The following is a 21,071-nucleotide window of genomic DNA, read 5'->3' on the forward strand; positions in this document are numbered from 1 at the left end:
AAAATTGAATAATTGAATAACAGAAAATTAAAAGTTCATTTTCAAGTTACGCAGTAGTAGACCAAGTTCAGAAACTCATGTCATGGGATCTCCCAATTGCGCTTTTACCAAATCTTGATAGAATCTTGAAGTATTAATGGTCATACTTGTAAGCTTTTTGGAAGTTTCCCAATAATAAATAATAGTACTTTTGTAACAGCGCACCTGGAAAATCACATTTTATGAGATTCTGAACTTACTCTACCTTCTTCTATAGCTGATGAAAACAAAATGTATACAAACAAGTTTCAAAGTATTTATTCAACAATTAATTGCCATTAAGAAAAAACTGATACTAAAATAAACATTGATTTAAAACTAAACATTCAAATTTTTGTGGCTTCTACCAAACCTCCATTAAGTTCAATACATTTATCGTATCTCTTCCGAATATTGTTTACACTATTTCTTATTTGTTGAACTGTAATTTCGGCACAAGCTTGTCGTATCCTTTGCATGAGTTCAGCTCGATTCGTTGGTCTTGTTCTGTATACTTTTTGTGTCAGAATACCCCACAGAAAAAAGTCTAATATTGTTAGATCAGGCGATCTAGGTGGCCATTCAATTAAGTCACTACATCGTCCTATCCAATGATTTGGAAACTGGTTATTTAGCCACTCTTTAACAATCCTCGAATTGTGCACGGAACAGCCGTCGAGCTGAAAATATAAATTTACTTGTTCCGCAAGAGGCATTTCAACTATTTCGTCCGATAATTGGTTATTTAGAAATTCCAAAAAATTTTGCCCGTTTATGTTTCCATCAAAAAATATGGACCTATTATTCTATTTTGTACTATACCACACCAAACGTTAACTTTTTCGGAATATTGACTTTTACAATTTATGATCCAGTGCGGATTTTCCGTAGCCCAATACCGAGCATTTTGCGATGAAACTACCCCATTGGTGCTGAAAGAAGCTTCATCACTAAACATTATGCAGTTTAAAAAATTTCTTGTATTCAGGTACTCGCCTTGTGCCCACAAACAAAATTCCATACGTTTCACTTCATCACCTGCCTTTAAAGAGTGAAGAAATTTAGGTTTAAATGCTCTCATTTTGTTTTGTTTAAGACATCGTCGAATAGTCTCTCTCGGTAAGTTTAAATCCAAACTGGCGACTCGTAAACTTCTGTTTGGGTGGTTTCTAAAATAATCTAAAACAGCACCTTCGTTTAAATTTCTTCTTCGGTGATTATTTTTTAAAATATGTTTGCTGACTGCACCGGTTTCTTTAAATGTTTTGTTAATTTTACTGACGGTGCTTCTGTCAATGGGAAGTCGATTTGGATGTCTGTGATTAAATATCCTAGCTGCTTCTCTTTCACTATGATAATTGTCCCCTGAAATTGTCACAATTTCAATTCTTTCTTCTAATGATAATTGCAAAGCCATTATTAAATGCACGTAACTAACAACTATTATTTTATTTATGATTAACTGTCAAAATCACAGCCTACTGTTGATTTATTATAAAACCTTTGCATAATGAGTTCAGCTTCCTCAAATTATTGATATCTCCTGTAAAAGATTGTTTTAGCTGAGTTATGAAGAATTTACAGGGAACAATTTTTGTCCTGCTCTCTGTTTTATTATTGAATAAATGATTTCCATGCTTTAAATCAATTTTATTTTAGCGGCTATGCGGAAGAATGTACTAAGTACTGCATAACTTGAAAATGAATTTTTAATTTTCTGTTATTCTAGAATACACTTCTCGTAACCTACACTCAAATGAATGATTTTAAGGGAATATTATCCACAAATCCAGTGGCGTAGTCAGATTTTTATTACAAAACGCTTGCACCACAAATCTCTCACATTACCATATTTTCAGGAGTTATAACTGTAGAACGCATTGAGCTGTTGACTTCGGATTTTCACTGTACAAATTCACTGGTGTTCTACTTGGTGATGACAGTGTTGTCAGATCTCAAATATGTCTATAATCTGAATAAAAATTACAAACAAATACTTTTCTTCCAAAATTGAAGTTGTTGTAACTTCGTTGTTAACAAATATTTTTCAATGAAAATTTGACAGTTTTGATTTATAACGACTACGAATCCAGTGGTGTAGTCAAATTTGAAAACAAAAATTGCCTAATAAACTTTTGCCGTTTTTGACAAACAAAAAAAACCATAGAGTGCCTTGGAAATGAATGCTTAATATTTCAATAAAAAAAATTGAGATTGATTGAAAAATGCACATTCTACAGGGGTGGTTCCATTTTAAATGGGTCACACTGTATATGGATGCTGCTAATTTTTTTCCAAATTTAATTTTTTTGCCTCCTTTCAGCCTTTTTGCCTCCTTACGATGTCGTTAAGCGATTTTCCGCTATTTTTTCTCTATGAACTCATATTGAACTAAAGGGCTGCCGAAAAAGACCGAAAAATTAGGCATGCATTTGGCAATGATAGTGTTTTTGGTTTTCAAAGTTCTAAAAATACCACAGATGCCATATTATCCTTTCTAGACAATGCCTACTTTAGCATAAATGATAGCAAGGCTGTTGCAGCAGTGTTTTGTGATTTCTCGAAAGCTTTCGATTGCGTTGATCATAAGACACTACTGCGGAAGCTCAGCTATTATGGGATAAGAGGAACAAATTTGAACTGGTTTGGTTCATATTTGACAGGGCGTCGACAGGTGGTGAAAACATCAAGTGGACGGTCTGATCTCAGTGACTTAAAACATGGAGTACTTCAGGGGTTTGTTTTAGGACCAATGTTGTTTTTAATATACTTAAATGACCTAATAACCATTAAAATCACAGGACAATTTACTGTATTTGCCGACGATACCACTATTATATGGAGTAATAACGAAACTAATCAGCTATCAAATATGATAAAAATAGATATTCAACAAATTCAAGCCTGGTGTAACGCGAACTTCTTGTGCTTCACCCTAAACAAAACAAAACTAGTTACTTTCAAATGTATACTAGACGATTTAGATTTGGATAACCACTGCATAGAAAACAAACAGCACACTAAATTCCTAGGCATTCACATAGATGGACAATAAATTAGATTTTAAAGAATATGTATTCCACCTGAGTAAAAAAGTATCTAGTGGATGTTATGTTATTAGAGTGATATCAAATGAACTAGGGTTCACTAAAGCTAGAATGGCTTACTTTGCACTGATTTATGAAAGTATCAAAGTATATAATCACCTTCCTACAATTCTTAAAAAGAGCACAGATATCAAAGAGTTCCGAAGTACAGTTAAAGATCTTTTAATCAAAAAAGCTTGTTATTCGATCCATGAATTCTACCATGATAACCTGTAAATTCTACTTGATTTTTCAATGTTCACCTTAACTCATTACAAGACTTTATCAATAAGTTACTAATCTTCCGACAATAAAGCATATATTGATTGATTGATTGTTAATGAACGCTCTGTTCGATATTGGTTTGCAAAATTTCGTTCCGGAGATTTTAGCCTCGAAGTGGTCGACTTACAATAATTCACGACGAGGGTTTGAGGATCCTGGTGGAGACAGACCCATCACAAACGATGCCTGGGATGGCGAAAGAACTGGGCGTTAGCTCCCATGAGATTTTTGATGGTTTGATGATCCAAAAGCTTGGAAAGAGGGTGTCCTCAATTTGATCAATCGTTCCGTTCTTCTTTGCTTTTGCGCAACCAAACCATCCATTTTTGGATCGGATCATCACGTGTGATGTAAAAAAGTTCTACTTTTTTAGAGAATCTACTAAGTACATTCTAATTTATTTTTACCGCATATAATGAACTGCAATCACTACAAAACTGCTTGACAGTAAGATAAGAGACGTATCTTGTTCGGTGCTCGATGCCAAAGCTCAACCTCGCAAAGAACTGCCTTTGTAAACCTCATTTATCATTGATACTCGTGGTTTGTCAATCCTATAGCATAGAGTTCAATGGCATCTGGCATCCACAACCATGAAGAAAGTAAAGAATATTACTGGAGTTTTATTCAAACACCAAACTGTTATTTTCAACACCTCGACACATGTGTCAATCACCAGGAAGATTAAAGTGCTTTTAAAGGTTCCAAACAGTGCATCACAAGAACATGAAGTAAGTGTTCATTACTGTCTTAGAGCGTACACCTTGTATGACCTTGAGGTTCAGGGGTTGAGACGCCATGGACTCCAATAATCAGAATAACTATTTTAGGATTATTTTTTTCAAGTGGTTGGTCGTCAGGCCTGTTGTGTTTATGGATTTTATGCCATAATCAGGTTATTTTTGAATAAAAATGCAATATATTGAAAATAATGTAATGAAACATATTACATGTTTCCATCGAGACAACTCAAGTAATAGTGACTTAAAATAACAAAAATAATCATCTGTCTTCAGGTACTGAACACTCTTTTTCTTCCTACAACTTGATTATTTGGCAAGGGCGGTGACGATAGGGTTCTTAGAATTTATTAGTCGGTTGCGACTAGACAACATGATAGTCACATGAATATAGGCAACAAGGCCCTTTATCCAAAGCTGCGACATTCAAAGGGCGTATTAGCACTCCCCGTAAGTGATCATTGGGTCGTAGAATAATGTGCTTTAAGAAGATGTAGTGAATTGCCTTCTACATTTGTTTGGCTAGCTAAGATTTCTACCGTTTTAGATAAGCCAATATGATCGTATTTTATTCGCTGGACTACCAGAAAAATGTTCCAAAAGAACAGAAAAGCAAATTGTCTCTACCAGCAATTGTGATGCACTGTTTGGAATCTTTGGTGTAGTAATGAATATTACTGGAGTTTAATCTCAACACCAAACCGTTATTTTAGAGAGTGTACATTGGCTGTTTTCACTAAGTTGGATCATTTGATTTTCTGTGCTTAAATGCCCAACTGCTCTGTATGTTTTGGTATCAAAATCTGGAATGTTGAATAATTTATTGAAAAATTGACCTTGGAAACTCCTAACATTCGGGCTGATTTTTAATTTCATTGAGGAGTGAACCGATTGATCCGCTGAATCAATTTATTGGTCCATTTGAAACGTTGAAGAAAACCATCAAACATTTTTCGATACATACAAAAAGTTTCTCTGCCACATATTCTATTCGCGATGAGATGAATTAATGCAGGAATTTTTGTTGAAATGAAAAACACAAGCAAATTAATAATTTTATTCGAAGTGTTCACATATTAGTTTCAATCTTACACGAAGCATTTTCAACTAATCAAAATCATAACCCATCATAAAATAAAGCAAATATTTATAATGATAAATATTTATACAGAAGAAACCTGCCACATAATCGACTTGAAGAATGACGTAACTAACGCAGTCTAACGAAGACTGATGTTCTAACGCATTATAACTTTGGCTCCCTCTGTATAAATGGAATTACAATAATATGTCCTAATGATTAGTATTAGGAGCAAAATACATTCAGAAAAAATCATCAACTTCATACTTGAAAATTTAGAAAGTGAGACCAGCTTCAGAGTAAGTGTTGAAAATTTTTGTGACCGAATTTATGTAGGCTGCACTTCTTAAATCTAGGCCCAGGTTATACTTTTCTGATGTCGCCATGATTGCCTGTAAAATAATCATTTGTCTTCAACATTAGAAAGTACATATTGTAGAGAAATTGATTGAATTTCAGTGATCCAAATACGAGTAGGTAGTTGCTTTCGATTCCAAAAACTTACCCTAACATTTGCCTTCTTTTATTGTACCAATGGAAACATGAAATAAAAACAGTTTGAAGGGGGGTTTTGTAAGTTATATATCATCTTTTTGATATATTTGAACCTTTGATCAGAATTTTTTTTGGTGAAGAAAAGTCAATTTTATATTAATCAGATTGACAGCAACAAACATAACTCTCGTTTATTGTGGAAAACTCTAAAAAAAATAATCAATCCAAAACAGTTCACTGATTATTTTCCTATATTTGTTTATATGTATATTATTGTTAACATTATTATCATTGTCGTATATTAGGATGTATCCTATTTGAATAAAGCATTTCATTTCAACAGCTTATTCTACGTTCCACATCATTTATCAAAATTAATAGATCTTCGTTCCAGAAAACTTCAACAAGAATATTTTCAGCCTATTACTGAAAAATGTAAAAGTGAAATTATGTACAATAATTAAAGTAATGAATTCTACTGGACTTTTATCACAACACCAAACTGTTATTTTTGACACCTTGACACGCATCATCAGCACTGAGACAGTGAAAATACATCTTTATTTAAAGGATCATATTGGAAAATCTTGATTTTTCCATCTCCTTGTTTTTGATCTAGGATTATTTCAAAATTTCATCCTAAAATATCCAAATTCAACTGCTTATCGAAATATAAATGATGAAAATGTACATAATTGGTGTCTGCTTTTTATTTATGGAAGAACAAATGTATGACAATTTCCATTGGGTATTACTGGTTTATCCACCATACATCCCAGACTTAGCACCATCAGAATTTCATCTTTATCAAAACTTATTGTGAAAGTGTAATGAAAGATGGGAATGTTCGTAAATGATGCATGCTTCTCAATTGACAAATGTTCGTGACTACTGTACAAGTTTTGTTGGTTATTACTGGATCATCCACCATATAGTCCAGATTTAGTGTCATCCGACTTTATTATTTGACAAAACTTGAGGAATTCATGGTGGAGGTGTAATGAAAGATATAAATGTGTATACATGATGTAGGCTTTTTAATTGAGGAAAGTACAAATTTTCATGACAACTGTATAACTTTCGTAGAGTATTACTTAGCACCATTAAACTTTAATATTTTACCAAACCTTGAAGAATTCATTTATGGTGGAGGTGCAATGACAACTCATCAATTTAAATTTACAGAGTTGATTTTGATGAAAATAACAAATGAAAATGCAAAATATCTCACACAATTTATTAAATGCTTTCATAAAACAAGGAATCGATAAATAAATAACAGAGTTGATAATGGAATGCTAAAAACTTAAACAGGTCACTGAGTTGAAGAGGAATGTGAGATTAATTGAAGCTGGATTAAAAAAATTAAAGAACAAAATTAATCGAACCTGAGTCAGACACAAGTGAAGTTTTTTTTTTGATGAATTTATGTATAAGGATAAATACACAAATTGCCTCTTAAGTTAATCTTCGGGTGATTTTAATGAAATCTTACAAGCTCTTTTCAAGCTTTGAGTGTTTGATTATGTAAGATCAAGGATACATTTCCAATCTTTGATTTGACAAATATATCCCATCAATATTGGAAGTGATTTACCGGAAATCGTACTAGTACATTAATCAAATAAATATTAGGTGCATTTTTTTAATCAAAGAAAACCAAAACAATCCGTTCTTGAAGATTACTCCGGATCCAAAAGTCCAAGTGAACTCAAGTCAATCCTCTACTCGCTAGCCTAAAAATTATATAAATCGTGCAATCCTAAACAAATCATTGTGGTTCCCATTATTATTATCGTTCTTCACTCATGTCTGACAACCGTTGGTAAGATAAAAAAGTCCCTTATCCAATAATACATCTCAATAGGCAAACCCGGCATCGCTGATGGTAAGGAATATCTTTTGAACAGAGTTGACATAGGCAGCTGACCTCAGATCCAGACCCAAATTATATTTTTCAGCCGTTTCCTTGATCGCCTGAAAAGAAAACACTTTCTTTCCTATTTCTCTTTCACTTGATTGCTACAGATCATTTTCGAGAAGAAAATGAGGAATTTACTGAGAAATTAGACTTGTAGCAAATTACTACTTTAGTATCTTAGGTTTCCGTGCTCGGAATCGCACGTTAAAATGTAAGACCTCGGTTATACTTAGCTTGCACACGTGAAAAAGAAAGTGGTGGATCAGAAAACATCAAAGTCAATGTCTTGTGAAGCAGAAATATCAGATTTATTGATATAAGAAAGCAATGTCAAAATTTTGTTTATATTTTTGTTACAGTTTCGCCTCTATTGTTTCAATTGTCGGAACAAACTAGAAAATAGAAAACTGTTACTCTACAACATGATTCGAGATTAACGATAGCTAAGTGGAACAAGATAAAAATCAGAGCGCGAACTTTCATGACAGAAGATAACTCTGTTGAATCCATTTTATGGTCGACTGTGGTGACATTATCAGAGGCGATGAAAAAAAGGACGAGATGATCTGGTAGTCCAATAACATAAAAACAATTCCAGCTGAAAGGAATAGAGAATTGACATAAATAAAATTTGGCTACCTGCACTTAATTGCTCTTATTTCAGAGGTAATTTATTTCACCCAATAGCCATAAAGCCCCTACGACCATCTGTGAAATAGTTGAGTAGACCCAAATCAATTCTGTAGCATCTGTTGCAATTCATCCATTGAATTGTCAACTTTAATAATGTCTACCCCAGTCGTAAATGAAACGTCAGGCATAAAGTCCATGGACAACAAACTCGGCAGACAGATTGACTATTCATATCCCTTTTTTGAAATCATCAAGAATTACTGATATGACTGAGTTTTTTCAATAAGAAAAACAACTGGGGAAGTGCGGAAACAATGTAGAAAAAACGAGTTCACAATTATCGACAAAAACTGGAATAAAAGAATTCATGAAGTAATCCAGAATCTGAAAAAAAAAGCTTTTCGATTTTCTGATTCTCTATCTTTATATAAAATAGAAGAACTTACAAAGGAAAAAAATCCCGCATTTATTTTATGAAGAGTAGGGAGCCAAAAAATACCCCTTTTCCAATTGACTACATAGTTTCTGAAGGAAAAATTTATTCTGAGAATGAAACAAAGTATAAAGATTTTCTGAGATTTCCAAATTGGCTGAGCCAACAAACATACAAGACGGATCATCTTGTAGGTAATCCAATATGAGGGCTTTTTTGCCAGAATATCAATGAAAAGATGTACAGTAATCCAGTAAAACAAAATGTAACTTCATTAATACTACTGATATTGTGAGTTTTATTGATCTATGCTGGAATTCCATAATATTAGGCATTAAATTCTCAGAAATGACTGTGACATTTATGCCATAATCTGTCTCTTGCAGTGGCATACGGATGAGGAAAAATGATGATGAAATATATAGAATCACAAATGCAACAATATTTCTGAGAATTTAGTGCCCACTATTATGAAATTCGAGGCTCCTGCTTCGCATCTTAAGGTGACACATACAACAGAAAACACTAAGAAAAACTGTGTTCACATAGTGTTGTAGACAAAATTTCAAATATTTTACAACAAAAAATGCCTATATACGTAGACAGTTCAAAAAAATAAGGTGACTGTTTAAATTTCGCGGCAACGTACGTTCTATTGGCGATTTTTTCATTTTTTATGTTGGTACCCTCTCTCGAAATGAAGAAGAGACTTGAGAATCCTATCTCTTTTTCTCAAACACAGTGTCCTAAGCCGAGACTTTGAGGTCGCTTCCTAGATTCGACAAGCTGGTTTAGCATGTTCAGCTTGTTGGTGAGAGGCATGAAAGTTAGAAATGTTTTGCATCTTTGGAAAAGCCAAGTCCAAAAAAGAACGCCAAGTTCGATCAAAAGTCAAGGTTTTGTTGACTGTTTTCTCTGATTACTGTGGCATAGTCCAATAAGGAGTACGGTCAATAGTGCTCATTCGTTATTGTTTGTCCATAATTTTTTAGCCAAAAACAACACTGTAATCATTCCTCAGCCACCGTATTCACCAGATTTGCCCCCCTGCGACTTTTTCCTGTTCCCAAATTTGAGGAGACCCATAAAAGGATGGCGTTTTGCGACGATTGAAGGACATACTAAATAGTGCATAACAGAACTGCTTCGAGGGTTGGAAAAAACGCTTGCACAAATGTATCATATCTGAGGAATCTACTTTGAACAGGACAAAAAAGAAATTGATGAATAGATAAATATTTTTTGAGAAAAATGGGAATCACCTTATTTTCTGAACAGACAGCGTACATTTTATGTTATTCTTATAATTAAAAATGACATATAATTCAGATTGGATCATGTTCCTCTTCAACTACTGATGTTTGATAAGAGATTTCATTTTTATCTTCTTTCAAAGACTCATCTGTATTTGACTGTAACTATTTTTCCTATCCTTTTCTTCAAGTTACAGGGTGTAACTAAATAAGTGTAAAACATTTAAGGAGGTGATTCCTCATCGAAAAAAAGATAGGATCTTTCATATAAATAAATTTTATTGGAGCATCCCTTGTTAAGATACAGCCTCTTAAAAGGGATACATAAAATTGGTATAACAATTTTTTTCACAAGCACTAAAAAAGTTACAATATTGAAATTAACCTGACGTTTTGTACTACCAAAAAGACACTTAGCCAGAAATTTATTTGGTTTACCCCATGGTTGTAAGGGATGGAAAACGCAACCCCTAAAATTTATTTCCAATGTATCTTTTTGTCTTATCATTTGTTTACCTTTTAAAAATTTATTTCTGATAGCCTGTTTCATTCTAAAAAAAAATGTCTCTTGGGTTTTTTGCCCAAAATAAACCAGTTTGCAGCAAATACGATTTCAATACTTCAATACTTTTTCAGTGCTTGTTAAAAAAGTTGTTATACAAATTTTATGTATCCCCTTTAAGGGGCTGTATGCTCCAATGAGGTTTCTTTATAAGAAAGATCCTATCTTTTTTTTCTATGAGGAATCACCTCTTTAAATGTTTTACACTTATTTAGTTACACCCTGTATAATTCTTTATTCTGTTAAATGAGTAAATATGAGTCCAGTTCATATTTGACGATGCAAAATGGAAAGTGCATCTAACAAAATTAGAGTAAAAATAATTAATCTCTCCATGAAACCAACTTGATTGGTGAAAGATGTGTCGGGAATTATACATTCCAAATGTGGTGTGTAGAAAAATTGATAAATATTTGGTTCGAGCCAATAAATTGTTAGTTGAAAGCAGAATCTAAAAACAAAACTTCCGTTGTCCAACACCAGACATCTTTGTATCGACCTCATCCAGTGGTTCCCGGCTGTACCACCAAAAAATTGTTGTAGTCAACCGTTTTTAAAGGACAAGCCTGAGAAAGTAGACGTGAAGACACCTTCCCTTAGAAAGACGCCATCTTTGAAACAGACAGAAGATTCAAACCGAGAATATCAATGATAAACGATGTTCTCAGAGCCAGTCCACTGCACCTCTGATGATTTTCAGGAAGGTCGAAACAGCGCTGTCTGGTGTCGGATTAGGAATACTTAATTTTTGGGCTCTGTCTTGCAGTAAAAGCTGCAGAGAAATACAGAAGACAAATCTCTTCCGTTCTATTACCCAGATGTATACAGTTTTTTTTTATTAGTTGATATTACTGACTTTCCTATAATCAAGATATGCATTATCTTTATTTCATGTTACCTTAACATCAATATCTTTTCTTTCTTAAGAGCTACAGACATGCCAGAAGGCATTCGTAAGCCAAACCGCGTCTTTGGATCACCAAAATATCATCAAAAGCATATTCAATAGTCATATAACTCAAATGTTGAGGAATTAGTTCAAAACTAACAAACGAAAAGCTATCGTTAACATGCAAAACATGTACAAGTATCAACTCACAATATTAGTAAAGTTACAATTCATTTTAGTTAACAAAAACAAATCTATGACGAAAGAGATGGTAGCCAAAGTTTGAATTTGCCAGACAGTCCAGAAATATTTTGATTTTTGGCAACAAAAGCCAATCACTGACGAAAGAAAAAAGATATATTTTCAGATGGTAGCCAAAGTTTAAATACTGAATACTTCCAGAAACAGTTTAATTTTCGGCAACAGAAGCAAATTACTGACGAAAAACAAAAGATATATTTTCAAATGGCAGCCAAATTTTAAATTTGCCAGACAATACTGAATACGTCCAAAAATATTATGATTTTCGGCAACAAAAGCCAATTACTGGCGAAAAAAATAATATATTTTCAGATGGTAGTCAAAGTTTAAAATTGTCAGACAATACTTAATACGCCCAGAAATATTTTGATTTTCGACAACAAAAGCACATTAGTGACGAAAGAAAAAATAATATATTATCCGATGGTAGCCAAAGTTTAAATTTGCCAGACAATACTGAATACGTCCAGAAATAGTTTAATTTTCGGCAACAGAAGCAAATTACTGACGAAAGAAAAAAATATATTTTCAGATGGTAGCCAAAGTTAAAATTTGCCAAACAATACTGAATACGTTCAGAAATATTTGGAATTTCGGCAACAAAAGCAAATTAGTGACGAAAAAAAAATAATATATTATCAGATGGTAGCCAAAGTTTAAATTTGCCAGACAATACTGAATACGCCCAGAAATTGGTAGCCAAAGTTTAAATACTGAATACTTCCAGAAACAGTTTAATTTTCGGCAACAGAAGCAAATTACTGACGAAAAACAAAAGATATATTTTCAAATGGCAGCCAAATTTTAAATTTGCCAGACAATACTGAATACGTCCCAAAATATGATTTTCGGCAACAAAAGCCAATTACTGGCGAAAAAAAATAAATATATTTTCAAATGGTAGTTAAAGTTTAAAATTGCCAAACAATATTGAATACGCCCAGAAATATTTTGATTTTCGACAACAAAAGCAAATTAGCGACGAAAGAAAAAATAATATATTATCAGATGGTAGCCAAAGTTTAAATTTGCCAGACAATACTGAATACGTCCAGAAATAGTTCAATTTTCGGCAACAGAAGCAAATTACTGACGGAAGAAAAAAATATATTTTCAGATGGTAGCCAAAGTTCAAATTTGCCAGACAATACTGAATACGTTCAAAAATATTATAATTTTCGGCAACAAAAGCCAATTACTGGCGAAAAAAATAATATATTTTCAGATGGTAGTCAAAGTTTAAAATTGTCAGACAATACTTAATACGCCCAGAAATATGTTGATTTTCGACAACAAAAGCAAATTAGTGACGTAAGAAAAAATAATATATTATCAGATGGTAGCCAAAGTTTAAATTTGCCAGACAATACTGAATACGTCCAGAAACAGTTTAATTTTCGGCAACAGAAGCAAATTACTGACGAAAGAAAAAAGATATATTTTCAGATGGTAGCCAAAGTTTAAATTTGCCAGACAATACTGAATGCGTTCAGAAATATTTTGATTTTCGGCAACAAAAGCCAACTACTGGCGAAAGAAAAATAATATATTTTCAGATGGTAGTCAAAGTTTAAATTTGCCAAACAATACTGAATACGTTCAGAAATATTTAGATTTTCGGCAACAAAAGCAATTACTGACGTAAAGAAAAAAGATATATTTTCAGATGGTAGCCAAAGTTTAAATTTGCCAGACAATACTGAAATTCCTTTTGGCTGTTTTCATTTAGCTGGCCACTATTTCAAAATAAAAAGTCTAATTCTCAAACACATTGAAAAAATTGAACACAATAGCAAGCTTACCTTTGCAGACCTCTCCATGGTGAAGCTGAGCCCGGAGTGTACGATATCTTTTTCAGAAGCACCAGCAATTCTCTTTTGGAAAGATACAGAGGCGACAATTGGAATTTTACCTACGTCGCTGAATTTCCTTTCTAAAGATTCTTGTACAGATTCTGAAAAGAAAAAAAAAAATTTTCAACTGTCTTGGCATAACTGAAGTAGCTTCACTTTCATCGCAGATAATATCACAAATCGAGAACAAAAATTACACAGTCTTCGTACACTCCACCGAGAAAAATAAACAACTGAACAATAATATAGAACACTAAGAGTACAAAAAATCAATTAATTATTCGTAATAATAATCAGCACTTTCATCATAGTAGGTCAATACAATTAATCTGATTTCTTAAAAATATAAGGATGAATGGAATAAATCAATATAAGTGCTATTCTTATTTGCTAGCCTAAACATTGTAGTAATGGATTCATTTATGCCATAGCTAGTAAAATGGTAAGGAACTTTGAACAACTCTGACACTCTGGTTCTTCTTGAATTTAAATTGAAGTCAATCATCACAAAAGTTATCTACTACCCTATAAAGTTTGAAATCATCTGCAAACATAGAGTAATAACTGTGGTGTATGACATCCGTCACATCGTTCACTAAATAATGAAGAGTATTGGGCCTATATGCGATCCTTGAGGAACACCAGGCGTTACAGAAATTTGTAATATCGAACCAGCATATTTAACATACTGAATCCTATTCCCCAAAAAGCTTTTTATTCATTGTGACATGTTACCATTGATCCCTAATGCTAGGAGCTTAGCCATGAGAAGATCATGATTTACCCCGTCGAAGGCTTTAGAGAAATCAGTATAAATAGAGTCAACCTGGTTTAAAGTGGTCTCATAAAAACGGGCACAATATTTGAAACAAACCACTAGCGACGGGAATTAAAAGGATGACATAGTGCAGTATATTTCCTAGGATCAAGTTATGATGGTTTCTAATGCCTTACTAATTATTTAAAATGTAATCGACTTCACTTCGATCAAAAAGTAATATAAATAAATACTTGAGGTACTTTTGATGTATTCCTAAATTGAAAAGGGGGCAATTCGGTTTCCCAAAATGTTAAAGCACATGATATACACAAATTTTGATCGCTCTACCTTGGTTCAGAAAAGTTGTAGGGGCCGAAAATTAAAATATGTGATGGAATTGACAGAGATAGTTTACAAAACCGCAACATATGTTTCGCTATACTATAGCTTCCTCAGTTCATACTCAACAAAATTAAGTATCATCATCATTACTTACGCAACAAGTGCTGATTCGAATCTCTTTCGTATTTGAATGTCAATCTACCGTAAGACACGTGGTTGATGTTCTTCAACCATTCGAAGAAGGATACAGTCACACCACCGGCGTTGACGTAGAGGTCAGGAATGACGAGGACGTTCTTCTTGAGTAGGATTTGATCCGCAGCAGGGGTGAGTGGTCCATTGGCGGCTTCTGCAATAATCTGGAAGCGAATTAACGCGATTACATTTATGAAGCATCGACGGCGTAGAACGGAATTACCTTCGCTTTCACTTTATCGGCGTTATCCTTGGTAATGACTTTTTCTGTAGCAGCCGGGACGAGTATGTCACATTCGTGGTACAACAAATTACCATCGTAGGCTTTGGCTCCGGGGAAGCCCACGATAGAGCCGTTGGTCACTCTGTAGTCTTCAAGATCCTAAAAATTTAAGAGAAATCTCATCGTTCGTTCTTGAAAATGAAAAATTTTTGTTAAATAGATGAAATAAAATTATGTCAGTGTTTTCGTCTGCCCATCTTTATGCCTGACTTTTGGATTCTCTTATTATAATAATTTTCATCACCATTTTGGGTAACATCTCTCTATTAACAAGATTTTGATTTAATTTCGAAAAATTTCACCGTTGCTCTCATTTTCATTTAGAAAACCATTGTAACTATAGTAGCATCTCTCTATTAACAAGATTTTGATTCAGAAAATCACTGTTACTGTAACGAGATTTCAATTTACACCACTGCTATTATTTGCAATTATAGTAGCATCTCGCTATTAAAAATATTTTAATTTATAAAATCACTGTAACTTTAGTAGCATCTCTCTATTAACGAGATTTTGATCTGATTTCGAAAAATTTTACCACTGCTGTCATTTACATTTACAAAATTATTATAACTATAGTAGCATCTCTCTATTAAAAATATTTTGATTTAGAAAATCACTGTAACTGTGGTGGTATCTCTCTATTAACGATATTCTGATTCGATTTCGAAAAATGTCACCATTGCTATCATTTACATTTAGAAAATCATTATAACTATAGTAGCATCTCTCTATTAACAAGATTTTGATTCAGAAAATCACTGTTAATGTAGTAGCATCCTTCTATTAACGAGATTTTAATTTACACCACTGCTCTTATTTACATTTAGAAAACCATTGCAACTATAGTAGCATCTCTCTATTAATAATATTTTAATTTATAACATCACTGTAATTTCTTAGTAGCATCTCTCTATTAAGAAGATTTTGATTTGTTTTCGAAAAATTTCACCACTGCTATCATTTATATTTAGAATATTATTATAACTATAGTAGCATCTCTCTATTAACAAGATTTTGATTTAGAAAATCAGTGTAACTGTGGTAGCATCTCTCTATTAACGAGACTTTGATTTGATTTCGAAAAATTTCACCACTATCATCATATCTCTATTAACAAGATTTTAATTTGATTTAGAAATATTTCACCGCTGCTATCATTTAGAAAATCGTTTGAACTGTAGTAGCAGCATCTCTCTATTAACGAAATTTTGATTTCGTTTCGAAATTTTTTCCGCTTCTTCTTAGTTTCACCTCAACTGGTATTTTGTTACAATATGTGATGACATTATAATTGGGAAACTTTAATAAAGTGACATTCCGTGTTTTGGGATTCTCATGATGTTACTGAAGGGTGTGTAGTGATTATGTTCTCATACGTTGGAGCAAATAATGTGATAAATTCTGCCTGGCAAACAAAACACATACAAGCATATGAACTGAGGGTGCAGTTGGACAGTTTCTTAAAATTTGACATCAAAAATTAGTCGTATATTCGCTTCTAAGCTATAAACACTTGTGAAGTATCTTGCTCTACCTCAGATCAAAATATTCAAACTGATTTGAGAATATAATAATAATATTTATTGTTTACTTTAGGACAGCCTAATATACATACATCATTTTGAAAATATATAAATGAATAACATATAACTAACGAAAATGATGAATGATAGAAGAAAAAAAAAAGCATTTTTCAATCCAGAATTGTTTCAACATGAGGATATACATAACAAATATATTACAAAACAGAAAAAAAAATCAGGGATGATATTTTATATAGTTCATGATTTTTTTTTAATTAGAAAACATTTATTGAATCTTTCAACGAAAGTGGGAGTTTTTTATACTCTTTCAAACCTTTATAAAATAAAGACTTCATCATACTAGTCAAATTAGTTCGAGGAAGGTGGAATTTTTGGGAGCTACTCGCTCTTGTTAAGTGGTTATGGATTTGAGATTTATATATACAGAATTCTTCAAAATAAGTTGGAAGCAAGTTATGTGTGAGTTTGAAAATGAATATCATTGCTAACTCGTACAGTCTCTGGGAAACAGACAGCCACTGCAATGTACTTAACATGTTTGATATACTAGAATACCTATTCACTTGTAAAATAATCCTCATTCCACGATTCTGTAACTTTTGTAAAGCCGATACCTTATTTGGTCAAAGTCAAAGTAAATTGAAAGCTGAGATGAAATTCTTGAGAAAGCATATATTTGTTTAGTAATTTTTCTATATATGTAATCAAAATGAGCATGAAGATATAAACGATTATCCACCATGAAACCTAAGTATTCGAATTCACTTACGAACTCTATTACATCACCTGCAATTTGTAATCTTATGTTGAGATTGTTGATGAGTGATAGCTTATAACCAGTTGATAAGATCCTATATTTTGTTTTGGAGGTGTTGAGTTTTAATTTATTGATATTCATGTACTTGAAAACATTTCTTACTTCATTATTCATTTGATCAGCTAGTGTTTCTATATTATCTCCTGAAATTGATAACAAAGTGCCGTCTGCAAAAAGGTTCATGAAATCACAACCATGGACGGTATCTATATCATTCAGGTAGATTAAAAATAATATAGGTCCCAAAACACTCCCCTGAGGTACCCCGAAAATGACATCGCGAGATGATGACACTGAATCCTTTATTTTGGTTACCTGTTTGCGTTGTGATAAATAATCAGTCAGCCATAACAAAACAGTTTCCCTGATACCAATACTTTGCAGTTTATTTAGTGAAATGTGGCGATCAATTATCTCAAAAGCTCTTTTAAGATTTAAAAATACGGCTATGATATAATGTCCCTTATCTATTGATTCTTTCCATTTTGATATTGTGACTTGTAATGCAGACTCACATGAATGATGTTTTCTGAAACCTGACTGATATTTTAGTAAAATATCATTATTTTCTAGATATTCAATGAGTTGATTATAAACTGCGAGTTCTAATATTTTTTCAATACAAGGCAAAGTGTTGATTGGTCTAAATTCCCAGGATTTATTTGAATCTGAATTGGCACAAGAACACTGGTCTTGAGCTCCTACTCCGTTGATCAATTTAGACAGATCTGCTAACTCCAACACTTTGATTTTCTCGAAGGAGTTGTTAATCCATATAACATTGTTCTCATGAAGTGAATCAGATTGATCAATAGTGTTCACAATTTCTTGTACGCTAGCAATAAAATAATTGTTAAATGATTCTGCAATATCTAGTTTATTTTTATGAATGACTGACTAACCATTTACCGAATACATCATAATATAATATATGGAAACTAGACCAGAATTATGTTAATTGGGTTTCACTTGTTTGATTGCATAATATGCTTTGTTGAGATTTGAACAGACTACTGGACACTTTAGATTAGATTAGATGTTGCAACAACCTCTACTCATTTCTTTGACCTCAGGCAGAAAATCTATCAGTAACCGTTTTCATTTTAGAGATAAGTTGCTCCACATCGTTTCAATATTTTGTCAGAGTTGTATCGTCAGCAACCACGGTTTTATGAACATCTTTCATGTGCTTTGGAAGGTCATCGACATACAACAAAAACAACAGAAGTATAGGAACTGAACCTTGTAGTACACCAAATTTCACGTTGTGACTATCAAAATTTGTACCATTACATTTCACCATTACCAGGTTCACCAGGATTTGAACAAATTTATTGAATATCTGGAAATCCTAGTTATACCAAATGCCTTTGATGTGTCAAAATGTGAAGAGAGATCATATGTCTTGTTGTTAAGATGTCACCAACAGCGACTCACCTTGGGATCGATACCGTTTTCATTGAAAATGGACCCGTCAAACTCCATGATTCCGATGATTTTAGCTCCTGCTCGGTGGAGGTACCTCATGGTGTGCAGACCCACGTTTCCAAAACCTTGGATGATGACGGTCTTGTTTTTCCAACCGGTCGTCAAACCGCACATCTGCATATAATTTTCTTCGTTGATGAAATTCTCGATACCTGAATAGAAAAAGCGTCACCAAAATGGAAATCACAGTCATTCAGTGCTAAGGGCCTTGTATACTAACCGTGGAATACACCTCTACCGGTAGCAGATACTCTGCCGTGAATACCGCCTTGGTTGATGGGTTTACCGGTGACGCAAGCGTGGCTGTTGATGTCTTGGTAACCAATTGTTTTGGCGTAGGTGTCCGCCAACCAAGACATTTCCCTCTCTCCCGTTCCCATGTCGGGGGCAGGGACGTCGATGCTGGGTCCTGAAATTGGAAAAAATCCATTGATGCCAGTATTGTTCAAAGGAATGGTCTCCGAGGCATTGGCTAGGAAAGTAGTTGACCATGATAAGATTCAAATATATCAGAGATAATCATATAAATGAGCAATTCGTTCAGGCCAGAGAAGTTGACGTACTGAAACCTCCTGCTCCCGACATGTAAAATCACTTCGAATTCTGATATCTGTATTTTAGTGAGGTCAGGAGAATGGAAGGCTTTACACGTAGTGAGAATTCAACGTAGTGAGAATTTGATGTAGTGAGATTTCGACGTATTAAGACCCCTTGCTCCTAGACAAATTATTCTTCTTACGTCGAATTCTCACTACGTCGAATTCTTATTACGTCGAATTCTTACTACGTCGAATTCTCACTACGTCGAATTATCTTTACGTCAAATTCCCGACATGTAAAATTACTTCGAATTTTGATAACCGTATTTTAGTGAGGTCAGGACAATGGAAGGCTTTACAAGTAGTGAGAATTCAACGAAGGGAGAATTCGACGTAGTTAGATTTCGACGTACTAATACCCCTTGCTCTTAGACAAATTATTCTTCTTACTTCGAAATTCTCACTACGTCAAATTCTCAGTATGTCGAATTCTCATCACGTCGAATTGTCAGCATGTAAAATTAATTAGAATTTCAACATCCCTATTTTAGTAACGTTGGAGGAATGGATGGCTTTCGCCGTAGTGATACTTCGACGTGGTAAGAATTCGACGTAATGATACGCATCCGTTAGAGGTTACCTCTGCAAAATTAGAAATTCTGCGAAGTTCGAACCGTACATCTCTCATTCACAATATTACTACGTACTTACTAAGTGGCACGCTTGTAAATTAACAAGTTTGTTGGTTAGTGCCCAAAAATGTCAATTTAAAAAAAAGTTCATCTCCTCAACTTTGTTCTCATTTCTACACATTTATAGTTAGATGCTTAGGTAACCTCACGGCTATCTACAGCATCTTTGTGACATTAAAACTCTCGATCAAGGCCATATTGTTGGTCCACAAATTCTTTAGTGTCCGTCTCGTAAACCTGCAAGATCTCTTTCGTTTGTTGACACCGGATTTTTTAAGTTGGTCCTAGTATACTTGCTTCGAAGATAACACAAAAATTGTAAACATGACATCAAAATAGAAAAGAAAAACGTAAGTAATCTTAAGTAGTCGCTCTTCAAATAACACCCTTGTTTTTCAGCTATGGGAAAAAACTTGGAAAAAACCTACAGCCAATCTTGAGAATGAGATATCCTCTAATCAATTATTATTTTCCATAATACATTTTCAGAGCTTCCACAATCACTTCAATTTCCTTTTTCGATTTTTTCTGAATTTCTCTGCAGCATGCCAAAACATATCCCTGAGGCTCTAAAACTCATACAGTAGCTCTTTCTTCCTATAGACATGATTGAGAACTTCGAAATAGTGGCATTTGCTATCAACATTTCGTTTGTGTAATGTGTATTTTTTTGGAGACTAAACTTCTCCGCATTTTGGATACATTTATAAATAGTAGGTTAGTAGTCTACCAGTTTCAATGGAAGTCAAACCTAATTTTTTTTAATCCGAAAACAATAATAAAAGAGTTAAATGATTTTTCAGTTAAAGTGCAATACAGGCTGATTCACGGTGGATGGCACATTAGACGTTTCTGGTGAACCAGACAACGGATCACTTTGAAAATTTAATGGAGGGCA

General features: G+C 33.5%; 1 protein-coding gene across 2 annotated transcripts in view; it reads right to left on the reverse strand.

Annotated features, from left to right (window-relative positions):
* Window positions 1–5,172: 5,172 nt before the first annotated feature.
* Gdh (glutamate dehydrogenase, mitochondrial) overlaps window positions 5,173–21,071 on the reverse strand; it is a 39,533-nt gene continuing 23,634 nt past the window's right edge. The window contains exons 3-8 of one of the 2 annotated variants that reach the window (XM_074177493.1): window positions 19,163–19,351; window positions 18,892–19,094; window positions 15,031–15,189; window positions 14,767–14,971; window positions 13,460–13,611; window positions 5,173–5,602 (exon numbers count right to left, since the gene is read on the reverse strand). In XM_074177493.1, coding sequence (XP_074033594.1) covers window positions 5,486–5,602; window positions 13,460–13,611; window positions 14,767–14,971; window positions 15,031–15,189; window positions 18,892–19,094; window positions 19,163–19,351 — 1,025 coding nt within the window. In that variant the 3' untranslated portion in view covers window positions 5,173–5,485. Of the gene's footprint in view, window positions 5,603–6,928; window positions 7,683–13,459; window positions 13,612–14,766; window positions 14,972–15,030; window positions 15,190–18,891; window positions 19,095–19,162; window positions 19,352–21,071 lie in introns of those variants that run through there. The other variant, XM_023162126.2, reaches the window with a different exon arrangement.

Source organism: Leptinotarsa decemlineata, unplaced genomic scaffold (genome assembly GCF_025532065.1).
Source record: "Leptinotarsa decemlineata unplaced genomic scaffold, Ldec_3_MD MMD2_tig00002974_RagTag_RagTag, whole genome shotgun sequence".
In the NCBI taxonomy this organism is placed as follows: Eukaryota; Metazoa; Arthropoda; class Insecta; order Coleoptera; family Chrysomelidae; genus Leptinotarsa; species Leptinotarsa decemlineata.